This window comes from Mesocricetus auratus, unplaced genomic scaffold (genome assembly GCF_017639785.1).
Source record: "Mesocricetus auratus isolate SY011 unplaced genomic scaffold, BCM_Maur_2.0 Super-Scaffold_100004, whole genome shotgun sequence".
Classification (NCBI taxonomy): domain Eukaryota; kingdom Metazoa; phylum Chordata; class Mammalia; order Rodentia; family Cricetidae; genus Mesocricetus; species Mesocricetus auratus.
The window spans coordinates 40771637-40789322 of NW_024429189.1; the positions used below are offsets into that span (position 1 = coordinate 40771637).

The following is a 17686-nucleotide window of genomic DNA, read 5'->3' on the forward strand; positions in this document are numbered from 1 at the left end:
TACTCCAGGCAGCATGGGCTTTTCAACACATGTCATTTTTGTCACACCATGTCCGCTTTGTCCAAGCTCTCTCTTGGGGCTTTATCTCCCACACAGAGCATTTCAAAGGCCTTTCCCTCATCCCAGCTGGTACTATCATCCTTAACTCTAGAACCATGGTTTTCAGCTCTTTCAGCCTCAATACCCTTTCTTCAAACAGAGATTTAATAGAAGGATCCAAAATATCAAACAGTAAAGCCAGAGCTCCAATGACCTAAGCAGGAGTAAGGTCCAAGCAGCCTGCCCAGCCAATTTTCACTCTGTCTGCCCTGAGGGATCACAGGGAGAGGGCACAAGAATTCCCCAGGGCTGTGGAAATCAGATGAATAATGCCACCAGAAACCATTTTTTCTCTCCAGTCAGAGTTTCCCTTCCTCTTGACCTGTCCATCCATCGTCTGTCCTTCATCATCTCCTGGACCAATCCCCCTTTTGCTGTTTTCCTTGCTGTCATGTTCATTCAAGCCACCATCATTTTGTGGTTCTGAGTCAGGCTGAGGCAGACCCTAAGGCATTCAGAAATGTATAGGAATGTTTGGGTTGTCAGAATACAAGTAGACACAGAGGCTGTTGGCACACACTGGGCAGAGGTGAAGACCAAAGGATACTAGAGGCATCCAAGGTCAAGGAACCCTGCCATGTTTGCCCTATAATGAACAAGGTAGCGTGTGTAGCATCTATACCGTAGAGAAGGGCGTTCCCTAGTATGAAATAGTCAGGATATGTCCCTGCCTTAGTTAAGCTTTCTGTTAATGTGAAAAGATACAATGACCACAGCAACTCTTACAAAGGAAAACATTGAATTGGGGTGTCTTACAGTTTCAGAGGTTTAGTCCATTTTCATCATGGTAGGATCCATTATCATGCTCTTCCTTGCCACTGAATTTACTAATATTTTCAAGTACTTACCAAGTGGATTAAAATGTAAAAAGAGTAAGCTGTTCCTACCTTTGATGAGTTTGTAATCCAATGAAGGACACACTCCCAAATTATATTATATTCAAAAGGGACAGATATTTATTGAATACATGCTGTATACTCAAGACTTCATGGCTGGGTTTCAAGAGTCATCCATAGAAATAGGGTCCCCTGGGTTGGGGTGAGGCACGTGCAACCTCTGGGTTGTCTAGCATGTGTGAGTGAAGCTATGGGTTCACTTCCCGGCACCCCCAAAGAGAGATGGTCCTGCTTCCACTTTCTTCCACACAGCAATGAATTACATGAAACCTAGAAACCCAAGTCTTCAGAAAAAATTCATTTCCCAAGCTTGGCTGCAGTTGGCCTCCAGCCATTGAATGACTCCAACCAGGATCTGAGCACTCAAGAGGCTGAGGCAGGAAGATTAGAGCTTGAAGCTGTCTTGGGCAACACGGGAAGTTTCAGACCAGTTTGGATTCCATGTGGAGGTCTTGTCTCAAAAAGAACAAGAAGATAAAGATTCACTGATATTCCAAGATATATCATTTTGGAGATTTACTTTCCATCTTCCCAGATTGTTTTTGTTTGTTTGTTTGTTTGTTTTTTATTTGCCAATCGTTGGGATTAGACTGGCAATTCTCCTTTCAACTTATATATTTTCTTCCTATTTGAATGACAGCTCCTAAGGGATGGGAAAGAGAAAAATAAGAAATCTAATTTTGTGAGATAGACACACACACACACACACACACACACACACACACACACTCACTCGCACTTCCCCCACCACTGTGGTGGCAGTTTTTTTGATTAGTTGTTTTCTATTTAAGAAGAAAAGAAGCCGATGTGGTCAAGAATCACCGCCACCGGGCGCCACATCTGTTCTTGAAGGGAATTCTGTTCTTGATGAAGCACTTTGCTCTTGGAGACTGAGGCCACGTCCATAGGTCCTGGGCTAGTTGGCTCCTTACGGCCCAAATTGCCGAGTCACTAAGAAGTGGGAAACCATGGCATGCATTGGCTCCATGTCAGCTGGGCCAAGACCCCAGTTTTTGAACTCAGCACAGCTGCATTTATAATAGTCACCACTGCCACCGAGGTTGCAGAACTCTGATAATTACTGGGAAAGAAATAACACAATATTCTTTGATGAGAAGATTACTTTGAGAATTTGATTGTATAATGAAGATGTTGCTTTGAAAGGTACTTCCCATTGTTCCGAGGCTGAGACTCGCTAGCTTAAGAAAAAAAGTGTCACTTGTTTTGACAGGCTACTTAGAAAAATTCTCTGTTTATTACATTAACTGCAGCATTTTAACTGTCAAACTATGAAAGAATGTTCTGCAGTTTAAAAAACAGAATAGAGCTTCAGGGGAATTTTTTGGCACACTCTTGTTGCTATTGGTATTGAAAGAAAAAAAACATACATTCTGAATGTGAAATTAGCTTTTTATGTGGTGGCAGACAGAGTGACTCACAATGCCCATGGTGGTTGGGCAGGTGTGGACCTGGATGGCATTTGGGGGCAAATGCTACAGAATAGTGACAGGTTGATGGTGCTGTTGTTGTAGCATTGAGACAGGGCCATCAAACACAAATGAACCCTCAGAGCTTATTGTTTTGACTTTGCTTTGTTTATAAGTCTGAACGCAGGAGGGTACTCTACACACATAGATATAGCAGAGATTCTCACACGCAGAAGTGGGCATTTGGGTACATTTCGGTACACTTAAGCAGGCACTTTGGATAGGAAGCCACAGGCCAAAAGATACAGAGGTGTCCAGGTAAGTACAATATTATAAAACTGAAGCCACCTGGAAGCAAAGTAGCTTCACAGACACAGGACTCTTCTGCCATCAAGCCTTCCAGCTCCTTCAGGGAAGAGAGGCATGGTGCCCCACTCCTTACAGTGGTCTCAAGGAGGCCCGCCTACAGTGGGAGGGAAATGAAGATTTTATTTTCTCAAGTCTCATTCTAGATCTGCAGTTCTGAAACTTCTAAATCCTAGAAGCATAAGTGGTTGTAAAAGAAAGAAGTCTATTGAGCTGAAAGAGTGGGATGGGAACAGCCAGGAAAATTAGATTGTCCTATCAAAAATTGTTAGGAGGTTCTGGAGTCTTCCAAAGGGCCTGAAACTCATAGACTTTTAATTTGCTTATTTTATGTGATCAGTGAAAGGTTTTAGGCGTCTGAGTCTGGAAAGGAAATGAGCACTGGGAAGAGGCAAGGACTGTCCACCCCTGCCCATTGATGGCTCTGATACCCAGCAGCCCTGTGGACTGAATGCTCTATAGATTTGTTAGAGGGACCTCAAGGGGCTGTGTGTTTCTTCTTAATTAGCAAAACTTATCCTTTGAAATATTTATTATTACTATTATTATTATTTTTGTGTGTGCGTGCGTGCGTGCGTGCGTGCGTGCGTGTGTGTGTGTGTGTGTGTGTGTGTGTGTGTGTGTGTGTGTGTGTGTGTGTAGATGCCTACAAATGCTGGCAGAGGGTATTAGATTCCCTGTGGGTTGCCTGATGTGGGTTCTGGGAACTGAACTGAGGTCTTCTTGAACAACAGGAAGCCCACTTGACCACTGAGTCATCACTCCATCCCACGTGACTTAACTAGATCTTTATTTCCAGACTGTTTCAGAGGATGTGAAGTATGAAATCCTGGTATTTTAGGAAGGTATATTTACTCTGTAGATCTCAGACTCTCCAGTCAAAAGTCATTGGTGGTTTTCTCCTCTGGGGAGGATGTACTCTTCAGGGGAATGATCACCATTGGGCAATCCATCTTCACATGATGGCCACAGGAAAGAGGAAGCCTGAGCACAGGATCTGAAGCCAGCAAACAGGACTTCACTGTGGGCCCTTTCTATAGTGTACCCTTCAATGCTTGGCTAACTGTCTCTGTTGTCACTGCAAAGGTTGCTGTGTCCTTATTGAGTGCCATGTTCTGTTCATGTCTGCACACCCAAGAGAGCTCACTGAAGTGTGTGTGTGTGTTCAGGTACCTGCAGAGACCAGCAGCGGGTATTGGATTCTTTGTGGATTGCCTGATGTGGTACTAGGAACTGAACTGGGGTCCAGGGCAGCAGTTCTGTAGCTGCACACTTACACTTTGGGGTTCCTAGTAAGATTAGCTCAAGTTTTTAATCACTTCTATTGTTCAAGCTGATCGCTTTGTTGTAGAAAATTTGGAAACTACTAAACATTTCAAAAGAATGCATTTCACCTGCAATCCTGTCTCCCACATATAAAATTACTATTAACTTTTTGGGAACTAGATCTCTGGTAATTTTCAGGTTTTTTTGTTTGTTTATTTGGTTTTTGGTCTCTCCTCCTCCTCCTCCTCCTTCTTCAATAAATGGTATGAAGGTCTTTAGGGCTGGGTTTTTTTACAATGTGGAATGTGCTATCTGACCTCTGAACATCCCTGCATGCATTCGTTTTGTGATGGGTACATGTGTGGGTTGCATCTCTGCTTCTTAGGAGCAACAAAGGCCTCAGTGCTCTTCCTCTCAGAGCACAGAGAGGAGCTTCCAGCCAGGCAGGGGCATAAGCACAGGGTGGGCCAGAAACATGCTGAGAAAATAAAGAGCTGTCTGATGCCTAAGAAGGACCCAGACCAGGAGCAGAGTTAAGTCAGTCAGATAAAGGGAGCCAGCTATGCCATCTGTGGACATGAGAAGGAACTTGCAGCCCTTTTTGGGGCGCCATGGAAGAGCACGAAGGGAAGATGTGAATGGTCAGTGTGCAGTATGTTGACTTCTCTGAAGTTGACTTCTCTGATGACTGTAGAGAATGGACTAGAGGGGCCAAGCCCGAGAACAGCCAGCTGTTGGTATGAGGATAAAATTAATGGGTTTTGGAGAATTTAATGATACCATTTGAAATACATGTGTGCAATCCAAGAGCCTGCTAAATAACTTGTCAGTAATATGGAGCATGAGAGCCAGCATTCTATTCTCACAGATTTGCCATTAACGCATCCAACATCTCTTGGGTACAAATCTCAAAGAATTTAATAATGCCTACTAACCCTCTCCATGCTTTCCAGGGGCTTGTAAATGGAAACACAAATGCAATTGTATTTAATGATAGGCAGCATTTATTAAGTGCCTGTGTGCTAGGCACTGGGCTAAATAATTATTTAATTCAATTCTCTCAACCAACTATGAGGTAGTTAACATAGTTCCCACCTTATAGATTAGGAAACAGAAGCTTAAGCAAAGGCAGTTGCCTGTGGTTATCCAGCTCATGGTGAACTATGAATTTGATGCAGATGTCTAACTCTGAAGCTGTGTTCCACCTGCCATGGTCCTAAAGGGACTCAGAATGGCTTTGTAGGTTATGTTAGGGTAAAGATGTTATGCATCGGTAAAGAAAGATATCATGGAAATCAGATTTTAAAGTAGTTATTACAAGATTACCTCATCTCAGTAAATCATTCCTCTATAAATCTGAAATATGAGCATAACATATTCAATAAATTATTACTGTGTAGAATAGAACATAAGTGTACCATCTATTGTAGAGAGAGTGTTCTACTTTGAGGGAGGTCCCAATGAATCCTCAGTCCATAAAGGGTGATTATAATAATGAATATTATTCTTTCCTCATATGCTTTGGGAGCCTGTAATTCTCTTATGTGTGCCTTGTGCACTGAGCTCGGCTCTGTATTGCCAGTAGCAGAGTCCACATGGTTATGTGGGTGTAACATTGTCAAAACTGATTCCATAGAAATGAAATGCTTTATGATTAGTGTTTCCAGATTAAATATAGGACGCCTGACTAAATTTAGATTTCAGATAAGCAATGCTTTCTTGAAACTATATTGTTTCGAGCATTTCTTTGAGGCAGAGTTTCACTATGTAGAGCAGGATGGCATCAAGCTTACAGACACCTGCCTGCCTCTGTCTCTGGAGTGCTGGGACTACTAACAAGGGACACAACCATGCCTGGCATTCATGCATCATTTTGTTTGCTAAAACTGGTGCCTGGCTTGGAATTACTAATTAGCTTGACTTCACAGCTGTCTAGAAGAGGTACTGGAAAAGTTAGGTAAGAAGACAAACCACAGCTGGGAGGAGTCACTTTACTCCACCAGAACCACACACAACACTTAGTGACTCATTTTTGAATAGTACTATGTAGTTTTTACATGGTGACCTCACATCCTTCGTACATTTGAAGAATTAAGTAATTCTATAAACTCTGCATAGCTAATTATAACTTTCTGTGTTCAGAAGAAGAAATTGAGCTGAGTGGATGTTGAGTGCTTTTCTTGTTTTATTTTTTTCCTCCTACAATGTTGTTTCAGGTTTCTCCTTTCTAGTAGAGTTAATGAATTAGATGAAATGACCAAGGCAAAGGAGGAGGGCAGAAATAGGAGAACTCAACTATCCCTGACAATAACTGAGAAAGGAGTAAAGCTAACAACATACCCTATAGCACCTTGCATTTTCTGTTGCACCCAAAAACAGAGTGTGAGCTTTGCCATCTGATGCTCTCCTAATTGGTTTGTCCTACTCCACTTAATACGTGGGTATTTCAAAGGAAAATACAAGTAGTTGTACTTCTTATAGAGTTTAATGTTAGGGCCTGGAGAGATGACCCAGTGCTTAAGAGGACTTCCCGCTCTTGTAGAGCACTAGGATTTAGTTCTCATCCATACATGGTGACTCACCACTTCCTGTAACTCCAGTTGCAGAGGTCCTGACACTCTCTCCTGGGTTTCTTGGGCACTGGGTACCAGGCATGCACATGGTGCACATCCACACATGCAGGAACTCACCTATACACAGAAGACAAAAACAAACAATTCTTTCTTTTTTAAATAGTAGAATATCCTTGTAAGACATGTTTGCTGAAAAAAATTCCTGAGCTCAACCAGACACCTTGTCCTAAAAGCACTCGGGGTGTATAGTCTCTGACCTATGGGACTTGCAGGATGCCATCCTTTCTCACAAACAAAAAGCTTTTGCTGTTGACTGATAGTCTGCATTTATCTCTAATCTCATGGAGAAGCACAAAGCCCCACTGCATAGGATTTCCAGTTAGAATTGAAAATATCTGTTTCCATCTAGCCAGTTTCTCCACGGTTAAGGTGACAGTGTGGCTGCTGGGCAGGCCACTTCTCTGGTAGTCACAGGGGATGTGCCTGACATGCATGAAGAAGGGTATTGGGAGGTGGACAAACAAAGCAAGCAAACAAACACCAACAACAAACTGTTTCTCTAGACAGGGGCACAGATCTCTACCACACTTTCCTTTAAGGGGATTTGAAGAACTAGGATTTATAAATAGTCTGAAGAGCACCTGAAAGTGATAGGAGGTTAAAATATGACTTACAAGTATCGTATCAGGTGGATTGTGGTGAAGTCCTCCATCAGAAATAAACATCCCTCCAGAGGTGAACAAAACACCTTTTGAAATTTAGAAGCTTAAACATGACTTATGCTTGGGTTTATAATGTTGACTTCTCTTAGTGTTGGCCACACAAATCAGGGTCTACCAGATGGCAAGTCTACTAGAACCGGTTTAATCTCTTTCTTGACTGCATATAGTACCCCAAGTCGTGCCTATATTCCACTTAGTAGAATGGTCAATCCCTCCTTTTATCCACACTCCTCTAGCTGAGGAACTCTGTCTCTGACCTTGATAAATTCCTTGATAAAATGGTATTTACCAGCAGCATCCACTATCATCCGAGCCCTCCCATCCTTTAATGTATAAACTGCTTCTCCCTCCATCCCCATTTATTATCTTGTCTGTAACTAGACATTGCTGCCAGAATGCAGCCCTTGCAGAAACTAGGCCTTTCCACAGCAGGATCCAACAAATCCACATCAATGTGGCACCACGCAGGTTTGTAAAGAAGCAGGGATGCCTAACATCTCTCCCTGTGACATCTGGAGAAGGACAAGTAAAGACCAGGTACATTCACCAGCTGCCACTCAGAGCATCCAGAGAGTCAATTCACTTCCCCGGCCTTGTAGGTTCCTCTTCTGAAGGTCCATGGGAGTTATCTCCTCCCCCCTCACCCCATTTCCTTTTCCTCTTGAAAGCCAAATTGCCTTCAGTCGTTGGGACCCTTTCATGGCCTTTTGAACAGACTGGGGGCTGATTTGTAGGATCGCTTCTCTATTTTCCCCCCTGTCACCCCCATAAAGACCAAAGCATGAAAGGTGCCTAATACCCCTGTTTGCTATGAGAGACCTACTTTTAAAAACATGACTTTGTTCAGTGGTTGTGGTAGGGAAGGTTCGGTCTTAGATGTTCTCAGGTGCTCTTTGAGGGCTTGAGGCAGATCAAGAGGAGTACCTCCATCTGAAAGCAAGAGTGGAGAGATGAACATTCCTGAAAACGCTAGAAGGCACAGCAGCCCTGAGCTGGTGGCCTTTGGGAGCAGCCAGATGTGTTGTCATTGTTCCTACAGTGGACACTGAGATGCACTCAAGCTAGGAGAGGGATTCACATTTTGATTTGCTTAGGTGGGTACAGGTAGACTAGACTGACACGTTGAGGCCTCAGAGGGACAGAGTTCTGGCAAATCTCTTAAGAATTTTTCTATCACTCTGTGAATTGTGAACGGACACATTTTTGAAAAAGTGAGTCTCATCATGCCCTGCAGCATTGACTTGTCCCACCCTGTTGCAGCACTTGCTGTAAACAGGACCAAAGAGCTCCTGGCAGCCTAGGTTTATTGCCAAATGGCTTGCCTGTCATTGCATTGAGCACTTCAAACCTAAGAGTTGTTTTTGTTGTTGCTGTAATGTCTTTCTTTTATTTTCTTCATTCATTGAAAGCTAGCCTGTGTTTAGATATTGTTTGATTTAGTTTCAAAGGGCTTTCTCCACAGTATCTGGTCAGCCCCTGCAGAAGACATTATTTCCATGAGTTGGTTGCTGAAGATACATGACCAGGGCTTTGATGGGGAGCGTCCTGTATGCTGTGAATATATGTTTCTCTTATTGGTTAATGAATAAATGTTGATTGGCCAGTAGCCAGGCAGGAAGTATAGGTGGGGCTACCAGACTAGGAGAATTCAGGGAAGAGGAGGACAGAGAGAGAGAGAGAGAGAGAGAGAGAGAGAGAGAGAGAGAGAGAGAGAGAGAGAGAGAGAGAGAGAGAGAGAGAGAGAGAGAGAGTAGCAAGGGAGATGCCACGTAGTTGCTGAGGGAGCAGGAGGTCCAGGCATTCTCTGGTAAGCCCGGAGATACATAGATTAATAGAAATGTGTTCATAATTAAGAAAGAGCTAGCCAGTAAGGAACCTGAGCCATTGGCCAAACAGTTTATAATTAATATAAGCCTCTGTGTGTTTGTTTGGTACTAACCAGCTGTGGGTCCGGGTGGGACAGAAAACTCCATCTACGGGGCTGAGGCAGGCTGCCACACGGGTGCCTGTATTCCAGTGGTGCCCCATGAGAGCCTCTCCTGAGAGCAGTAAGGTAGATCTTTCTACTAGGCTTCTTCCCAGCAGTTTCTGCTTTATGAGAGGTATATGGAGTCAAAGAGGTCACACCTCTATGTCCCATTTACTGCTAAAATAAAGAGCATTTCCCCTGTCTGAAGCCATTTCACATCCTGCCTGGGACAACCACTGATCCCTTCTCTTTCCATGATAAACTCTGCTGCTGTCTCCTGCTCGTATGGTATATGAAGGCTAGCAATGGCCCAGAGTCCAGTTGATCGGAGTATGGGCCAGTTAATGAACTACCGGGAGCCACCCCTTACGAGTTCACGCAGAGCTTGCCATCTACGCCGCCATTATCTCCCATGGCAATGTCTTCTGTGGGTGTCAGGCTCCAGACCTTCCAGTCTTACTCTGTCCATTTCTATCTGCTTCCCACTATCCAAGAACTCCGGAAACTTCTGGTAAAGCTCACAATGGGGTATGGCGGTGACACCTGCTTTTTTCTCACTAGACTTTTCATACCGCAGACGAAATCCTGGCCAAAAAAGCTTCCAGGCCAACAAGTGCTGTTTCCCTGGTCACCTGTATCCACACTCCTCCTCACACTCACATCAATGCAGAGTAACTGGCTGCACGTCATAATTCTATGAATGTGCATTTTTCTATCATTTGTGGGAAAGGGTCAATTGATCCATCTAATTTCTTCCCTCTCCTGGGAATTAAAATATCTCCTTCCGCCCATGGAGCATATGTCCTAAGATGCTCCATGGGCATGGATGGTACCCAACTCTGTGTGTGTGTGTGTGAGAGAGGGGGGGGAGATTTGGGTCCTATCCAACACACACACACACACACACACACAGTAGGATTTAGTACATGAATTATATATAATAAAGGTAAAACGATCAGAATAATTTTCTATGAGTTATCTGAAATTTGTAAGTTGTTTACTTCTGGAATTTTCCATCTGATAATGTTTGACATCAGCTGACTGCAGGTGTGTGAAATTGCAGAAAGCAAAACCACAGATAAGGAAGACAGATGCTACTATTTGTCATGGTGTAAATCAAACTGAAGTGTGCAGTGGACGCCTTGTATTACTCAGTGGGGAGACCACAGAGCACAAACCCCACAGGCCACAGGACGAGGACTGCTCCATGGCTCATCATGAATTTCAAGAGCTCCGTCCTATGAGCTGTGATGAAAACAGTGCCCTTATCATTATGCCGTCCTGCCTTTGTGCTCTAGCCCCCATATATGTAGTGTTTCCTTTGCCTTCATTGACATGGCCTTACAGCAGTCCATACCACACAGATGCAGAAACAAGCCCCTAGACTAGCAGGCAACTGGGAAGTTCATAGCTTAGACCTCAGGGCCAGTTTCTGCTTCTAGCCTAGTGCACAGTGCCTTTTCGATGCCGCTTCTCTTGAGAGAAGTCCAGGGTTAGGAACAGTTAAGCAAACAGCAGGGTTGCCCTTGGGAGGGCAAAGGCTGGTGAGCCAGAGAGAAGCTTTGTCAGTAGATGGAGCTGCAGGAAGTCTTAGGGGCATGAAGTGTGGTGTGCTTGGGGAAATGAAGAGGTGTGCAGATGGCTGGGGCAGACAGCACAGCTATCTGGAAAGATTGACAGCAAGCATTGACAGATGATGTCAGAACAGTACATCAAGACCAGGCTTTTAAGAGGCTTGGTGGATGCCAAAGAAGTACTGGAATCTGGGACGCGAGGCCCAGGGAGCCACCTGACGTCAGGAGAAGAGTTAGGTCACGGGGCTACAGATGGGAGCTGGGGCCTTTCTCTGGGGACAGTGAACGGAGCAGATCCTAAGTTCTAGAGCACACTGAAGAACAGACAGACAGAGAAAGGACGGGTTTAAGAAAGCAGGAAGTGGGGGGAGGCGCAGCAGGGCTGAAGAGAGCTCAAACAGGACCCTGGTATAGGACACTAAACCAATAGAGGGTGTTTCAAAAATAGACTGAGTGTCATCATCTTTACTCTTTCCACACAGATCCTAAGACTAATTAGAATGGCTCAACACTGGCAGATTTTGAGTGTATTTCATCTAGAAGATATTTGAAATTCTAGATAAAATGTAATTATTTTTACTGTAATGAGATTTGTAAATTCTAAAGACAGTATTTAAATCTAAATAATTTAGTGTATTAAGTTGAGTCATTTAAATAAATTTTAAAATTCTAAATTTTAAAAAGACTTCTGAATTTAGCAATAATGATTTCATATTGACACTATATAAATATTCCTAAACACCCAGAGATCTGCTCCCCTAACTTCAATATTGAATCAGTTGAGATTTTAGAACTGGCTTAATACTTGTAAGCCTTTCTTTTTGAGGTTGTGGCCTCACTTTCTGCTCAGTCCACACTAGGAGGTGAGGCGGTTCAGTCACTCCTTTTGCTTTAGGCAAGCATCTAGGAGCAACTGTGCTATTTGCAAGTAATGTCAAGGAGCACAAACAGCAGGGCTGCCCCTCAAACTAGAGAGCTGTAATCCTATTATGTCTACCTGAGCTTTTCCCCCATGGCGGCCTCTATGGTTGCATGGAGGTGACTTGATTGACTTTTAAATCCCCAATGGTACTCGTTTCAAAATCCCCACATGTAAGTCAAGTGGTAGATTGGGCTCTTGCTAAGAGGGCCTGGCTCCTTTGGCACCCCTGTGGCCCCAGCTTCTCTTTGGTGTCTTTCAAGGGTCTGTACTTTCCAGGTGACCCCACTAAGCGCTAGACTGGTGTGCCGTTGTGTCCTTCAGTGATGATCCTTAGCAGGAAATGAATGTGGTTGGCGTCTCCCAAATCCTGTATTTTGTATTTTTGCAGTCCGGATTAATAAACAGGTCTTCCTTTGATTCTGTGTAAGAAGGACATGGTATTCTTTTATTCATGACAAAGCTGTCCTTATGAGGGTCTTGGGTAAGTTATGATGTTTCCTTCCCCCAGCTATCCCAAAGTATGCCTGCCACTTACTTTATGTGACAATGTATTTCTAAAATTATGTAATCCAGCTACCCATTTCATCATATTTGCAGTGCAGTTCTGAACACTCCACAATTGACTTACGTTCCAGATGTAAATTACTGGATTAAATACCATACTCTAAATTTGTTTCACTTTGGTTTGAGTTTTGGGAAGCATGTTGCTGAGCTTTGTTTTCCACTACACAAATAACTATATCAGTATGGTAATATCCATTGCTTCACATAAATCTCGCATCTCTTTCAGGAAGGAATCATCTCTGGTTTTTCAATGGAATATCAAAGGGATGGTGTCTTAGTTACTTTTATATTGCTGTGATGAAACACAATACCAACACAATTTAAAAAAGAGTTTATTGGGGCTTACAGGTTCAGAGGGGTAGAGTCCATGACCATCATGGCAGGGAGCATGGCACTGGAGCTGTAGTTGAGAGCTCACATCTTGAGACACATCTACGAGGCAGAGAAGGCTAACTGGGAATGGAATGGGCTTTTAAAACCTCAACGCACCCCCAATGACACGTCTCTTTCAACAAAGCCACACCTCCTAATCCTTCCCAAACAGTTCCACCCACTGGAGACCAAGCATTCAAATATATGAGACTGTGGGGGCCATCCTCTTTCAACCCCACAGGTGGTGAGTGTCAGTGCACATACTGTTTCTCTGCTAACTTCCTACCTTCTCCGGATTAATAATTCAGCTATAACTTTCAAGAACATGTTATTCAGGCTTCCTTATATTATAGCGAAAAATAAAAAATCCAAATTATTGATTAATCTTATCTCTTATCATTAATGTTATTGAATTCCATTAGTGGTTCCAAAATAATTTTAGATACAAAAAGCTGTTAGGAATTTACTCCGTTTTCTTATATTAAAAATGACCCCTTACTCAATACATCAGAAGTATGTTACTAACTTTATATAGTAGTAAGCTTTGGAATTAAAAAAAACAGTAACACAAATCATTAATCCTTTATGGACAGTGGTCATGCATAGAACAGAGTTACAGATATATGGACATACTTCCCTTTCCATCTCTTAGAAATCCCAGACACTATGATTTGTCTTTTTCTCACCACATGGACATACCTTCTTAGAGTTTGGTAGGAAATCATCCCATATTGGAGTCCTCTGGGAGGAGTATATGCATAACCTAGAACAGTAAGAAAGCAGGGTTACCCTTCTGTTAGGCTAAGATACTACACCAGAGTTCAAGGAATGTGACCCCATTGTCAAGTTGATCAACCAAGTGTCCCTAAGTGTTAAAGAGGCAAGTGTCACCATTATTGATTAAGGGTGCAATAAACAGCAGTGTTTTACGATTATCTGCCAAGAGCTAGGTAAGCTGGCCAATGACCATGTAGAGCTGCTCTTGCCCTGAGACAGGAGGGAAGGGGAGCCAGTGTGCATGTGACTCCTCCCATATGCTCCCTGCCAGCGAGTACCCTTTGGGGGCATTGTGCACAATGTCTCCTTTAGTCAATACCTTTCCATGTAGGATAACCTCCAGAAGATATTACTGGAGCCCTCTCCTTGTGTAACATTTTAAGCTTGTGTAACGTTTTTCACTGTTGTCTTTCTTTGTAGACCTGGCCAGAGGACTGTGGATGACCTAGAGATTATCTATGATGAGCTACTTCATATCAAAGCCTTATCCCATCTTTCTACTACAGTAAGTATCTCTTACTCAAGCATACATTCAAGCAAACAACTGTACACACAAAAGAAAAATAGACTTTAAAAAAATCACAGAGCGATGACAAAAAACAGTAACTGAGCCTAAAAAATTACTGAGTGTGGGTGTAGGCGCAAACCTGAGGACCTGAATTCTATTCAGGGTAACCCACATGGTGGAAGGAGAGGACAAACTCTCACCAGCTGTTCCCTGACCTCCCCTTGTTCACCCCACAAAATAAATAAATAGATGTCACCAAGGGGCTGCCTGGTGGGAATTTGTTATAAGCGTTTTTAGTGTTTTAGTGTGGATGTTGAGATCCCAGCATCAAGTCTAGAGAAAGTAGCTCTGGATGACAGGACTTTGTTAAACAAGGTGAGAGAGACAGCTTTGAGGTGAGCCTGGGGACCACAGCTAACAGGACACCCACACAAAACACAAGTCCTTCCTTACTCACCTCACCGTCCTGCGTTCTTCCTTTCCCTTCTAGGTGAAACGGGAGTTAGCCGGGGTTCTCATTTTTGAGTCTCATGCCAAAGGAGGAACTGTGTGTAAGTGAGAGCTCTAATGAAGCTTTATGGCTGGCCGAACCGTCTGCTGTTCAAGGTCAATGCCACACTCTCCCCGTTGGCTCCAACCTGGAAGGATGTCGCATGGCTGTCCTTCAGTGCTGTGATGGTACCTGGAAGCAAGACATTCCGATATTAATAGATGCAGGCAGTATTGCCAAAGCTGGTATTTCCCGATAGTCCTACTGAATCCTCCTTCAACAGTTGGGGTTAAGGCCAGCAATACCCCCTTGTCTAATTGGTGGTAGAATCAGCATACAAAAGTTCTCAGGGGCTCCAGGTCAGAGATAAGAGGGGGGATAGATAGAAACAGACACTTCCTAAGCCTGGTGACACACAGAGCACTTCGTTAATCTACAGCAATTAAACAAACTTCCAGGAAAATATGGCTCTCCATTAGCTACATCACAACAGTTAATGGGAAATGTGAATCATGGAAGCACAATGAGTTGTAAAATTGTATCTTGAAATGCCTTAGTTTCAGCCATCAGGAGTACTATGTCTAACCCTGTTATCTCCTTCAGCAAGAAACTCATTTCACTGCCTTATCAGAATCACAGTCCTATTTTTTAATTTTTGTCTCTTTAATTCCTTTTCACTTAATTCATTTTTACTTGTCTTTTAATTCTTTTCATTCAAATCCACTAGTTGTTTTCACTGTATTATGAAATATTTAAATATTTTAGATGAAAAATAGACTGTTACATATTTTATTTTTTTATCAAACACTCCTGTTTCTACTAAAGTGTAAATATTTTCCGCACAATGAAACTGCCCTCCCCACATCTGCCTTTTGTTCCTTCCTTTAGTCTTCCCTTCTCTCATTTCCCCCAAGGATGAGCCTACCCTGGATATAATGGTTAGCATTCAAACCAATTAAAGACATATGCATAGGTATATATTTGTCAACATGCTACAGCACTGATTTACATGTTTTCAAACTTCACATTACTGGTCAGGTCACTTTTAAAACCTATTTTCTACAGCACAATGCTTTATGAATTGTGGGGAAAACATGCATTCCATTAAGATGCGGATGGCTGGTAAATTGATATCCAGTAAAAACCTGTCTTTCAGAGCAGAGCAAATAGTACAGTCTCTTGTCCTTTTATGTTCTATAAAAAGACAATAATATTCCACCTGAATTAGTTAGGATTTGCCAGTAATTTTTTTTGTATTTTATGTATGTGTAATTCTGGGGACTTAAAAGTGATGATTTGATAAGCTGTAATTTATATTGATGTGCTTCTATTCTTGTCATAAGTCTCTTCATCTTTTTGTGTCTAGTGTTTAACCAGGGGGAAGAAGGTACCTCCTGGTACATTATTCTAAAAGGATCAGTGAATGTAGTCATTTATGGCAAGGTATATATCTATATATATCTTCTTCTTTTTGAAACTTGATTGTACTCCATTTTCTAGTGTGCCTCTAAGTAGTAACAAACATTGCTGCAATTGAACTTACCTTGGCATTGTTACTCCATGTAGAAAAGATATAATTTCATATTTGATCATAAATTTTCTCAATTATTGCACTGTCATTCATTGACTGTATTTACTCTGTGAAAGAAAATTTGAGCCATTTTAATTTTATTGTATAATACTAGATGCAGCCCATTTATATACACAGTGTTTGAAGGGGAAGGGGAGAGGAAGGAGGGTGTTTGATCCATTTTATCTGAATGTCCTGCTCTCCCCAGGGTGTGGTCTGCACCCTGCATGAGGGAGATGACTTTGGCAAGTTAGCTCTCGTGAATGATGCCCCACGAGCCGCCTCCATTGTTCTTCGAGAAGATAATTGTCACTTCTTAAGAGTTGACAAGGAAGACTTCAACCGGATTTTGAGGGTGAGTTGAGAGAGCAGACTTTGGCAAAAGGGTATCTTACTTTTCCCCTTCTTGAATAAGAAAGGATTTTAGTGGATTGTTCATCCCACAGGACTGTGGCAAAGAGATGCTTGAACAAAGAGCCTTTGTTGTGAAACAGGCATGTTCAGTGTGCTGCTCTACATTCTGGAGACCAGCTGCAGACATCAAATATTTTGCTGGACCAAATATGTCTGCACATGCCTAACTGGTCCATATGTATAGACAATAATAGCAGTCACCTTAGCAGAATATCAAAGTCTAACAATTGTCCTGCTGGTCTCATATACATCCTTTTTTATTCCCTTTCTACCCTACTGTCCAACAGAGCGGCGGCTTCCCTTGTCCCTGTGTTTTTACAATGCTCCACATCCTATCTCTTCCCAAGTCTGAACCAGTCTCAAATCATCAGACTCTTGATTTCCCGAGTGCTTGTTAATGGAAGTCAATGCCTATTATAGTGATCCCACAAAGTATATTCATTTGCTAGGCAGTGGTGGCACACGCCTTTAATCCCAGCACTCCAGAGGCAGAGGCAGGCGGATCTCTGTGAGTTTGAGGCCATCCTGGTCTACAACAGAACAAGTTCCAGGACAGCTAGAGTGACACAGAGAAACCCTGTCTTGCAAAACAAACAAACAAACAAAAAGTATATTCATTCAAGGGCTTTATCTCAAATTGCTTCAAACTAAAGCTGCCGCAGATATTGGCAAACAGGTGAGAGATTTGGGAGGTGGTGGAGCAGCTGAATTGCCCTGAGTTAAGTTTTGATGAAGAGCCCCATATAGCTTTTTTTAAGCATCTATAAGACTGGAGGATGTTAAAAAAAAAAAAAGGTCCAGTACCAGACAAGCTCACCGTGTCCCTGTCCTTCTGTGCCCGAAGCACGGGCGCTCTCCCGGTAGAGTGCTCGCCTGGCAGGCCTGAGGCACCGGGTTCAGTTCCCAGTGCTGTATGAAGCAGGCATGGTGGTACACACACCAGCTCAGCACTTAGAAGGTGGAAGCCTGTAGGATTGGAAGATCAAGGTCAGCCTCAGCTACACAGAGATTCTGAGGTTGGCCTGGAACGTATGACACCCTGTGGGTTTATACCACTGGATAATATACGGGAAGATATCACAGGAACTTAATTTTATCCTTATCTTGCCTCATTTAAAATGGAGACAGATATTAAGAAAAGGTAGTAAAAATTTCAAAGTATTTTAAAGTATATTAG

The 17686-nt window shown here is 42.8% G+C and overlaps 1 protein-coding gene across 5 annotated transcripts in view; it reads left to right on the forward strand.

The window, feature by feature from the left end:
• Rapgef4 (Rap guanine nucleotide exchange factor 4) overlaps positions 1-17686 on the forward strand; it is a 299093-nt gene that overhangs the window by 223368 nt on the left and 58039 nt on the right. For all 5 annotated transcript variants that reach the window (XM_040745573.1, XM_040745574.1, XM_040745575.1 and 2 more), the window contains 4 exons: positions 13948-14032; positions 14526-14586; positions 15892-15968; positions 16304-16450. In XM_040745573.1, the coding sequence (XP_040601507.1) occupies positions 13948-14032; positions 14526-14586; positions 15892-15968; positions 16304-16450 (370 nt within the window). The remainder of the gene's footprint in view (positions 1-13947; positions 14033-14525; positions 14587-15891; positions 15969-16303; positions 16451-17686) is intronic.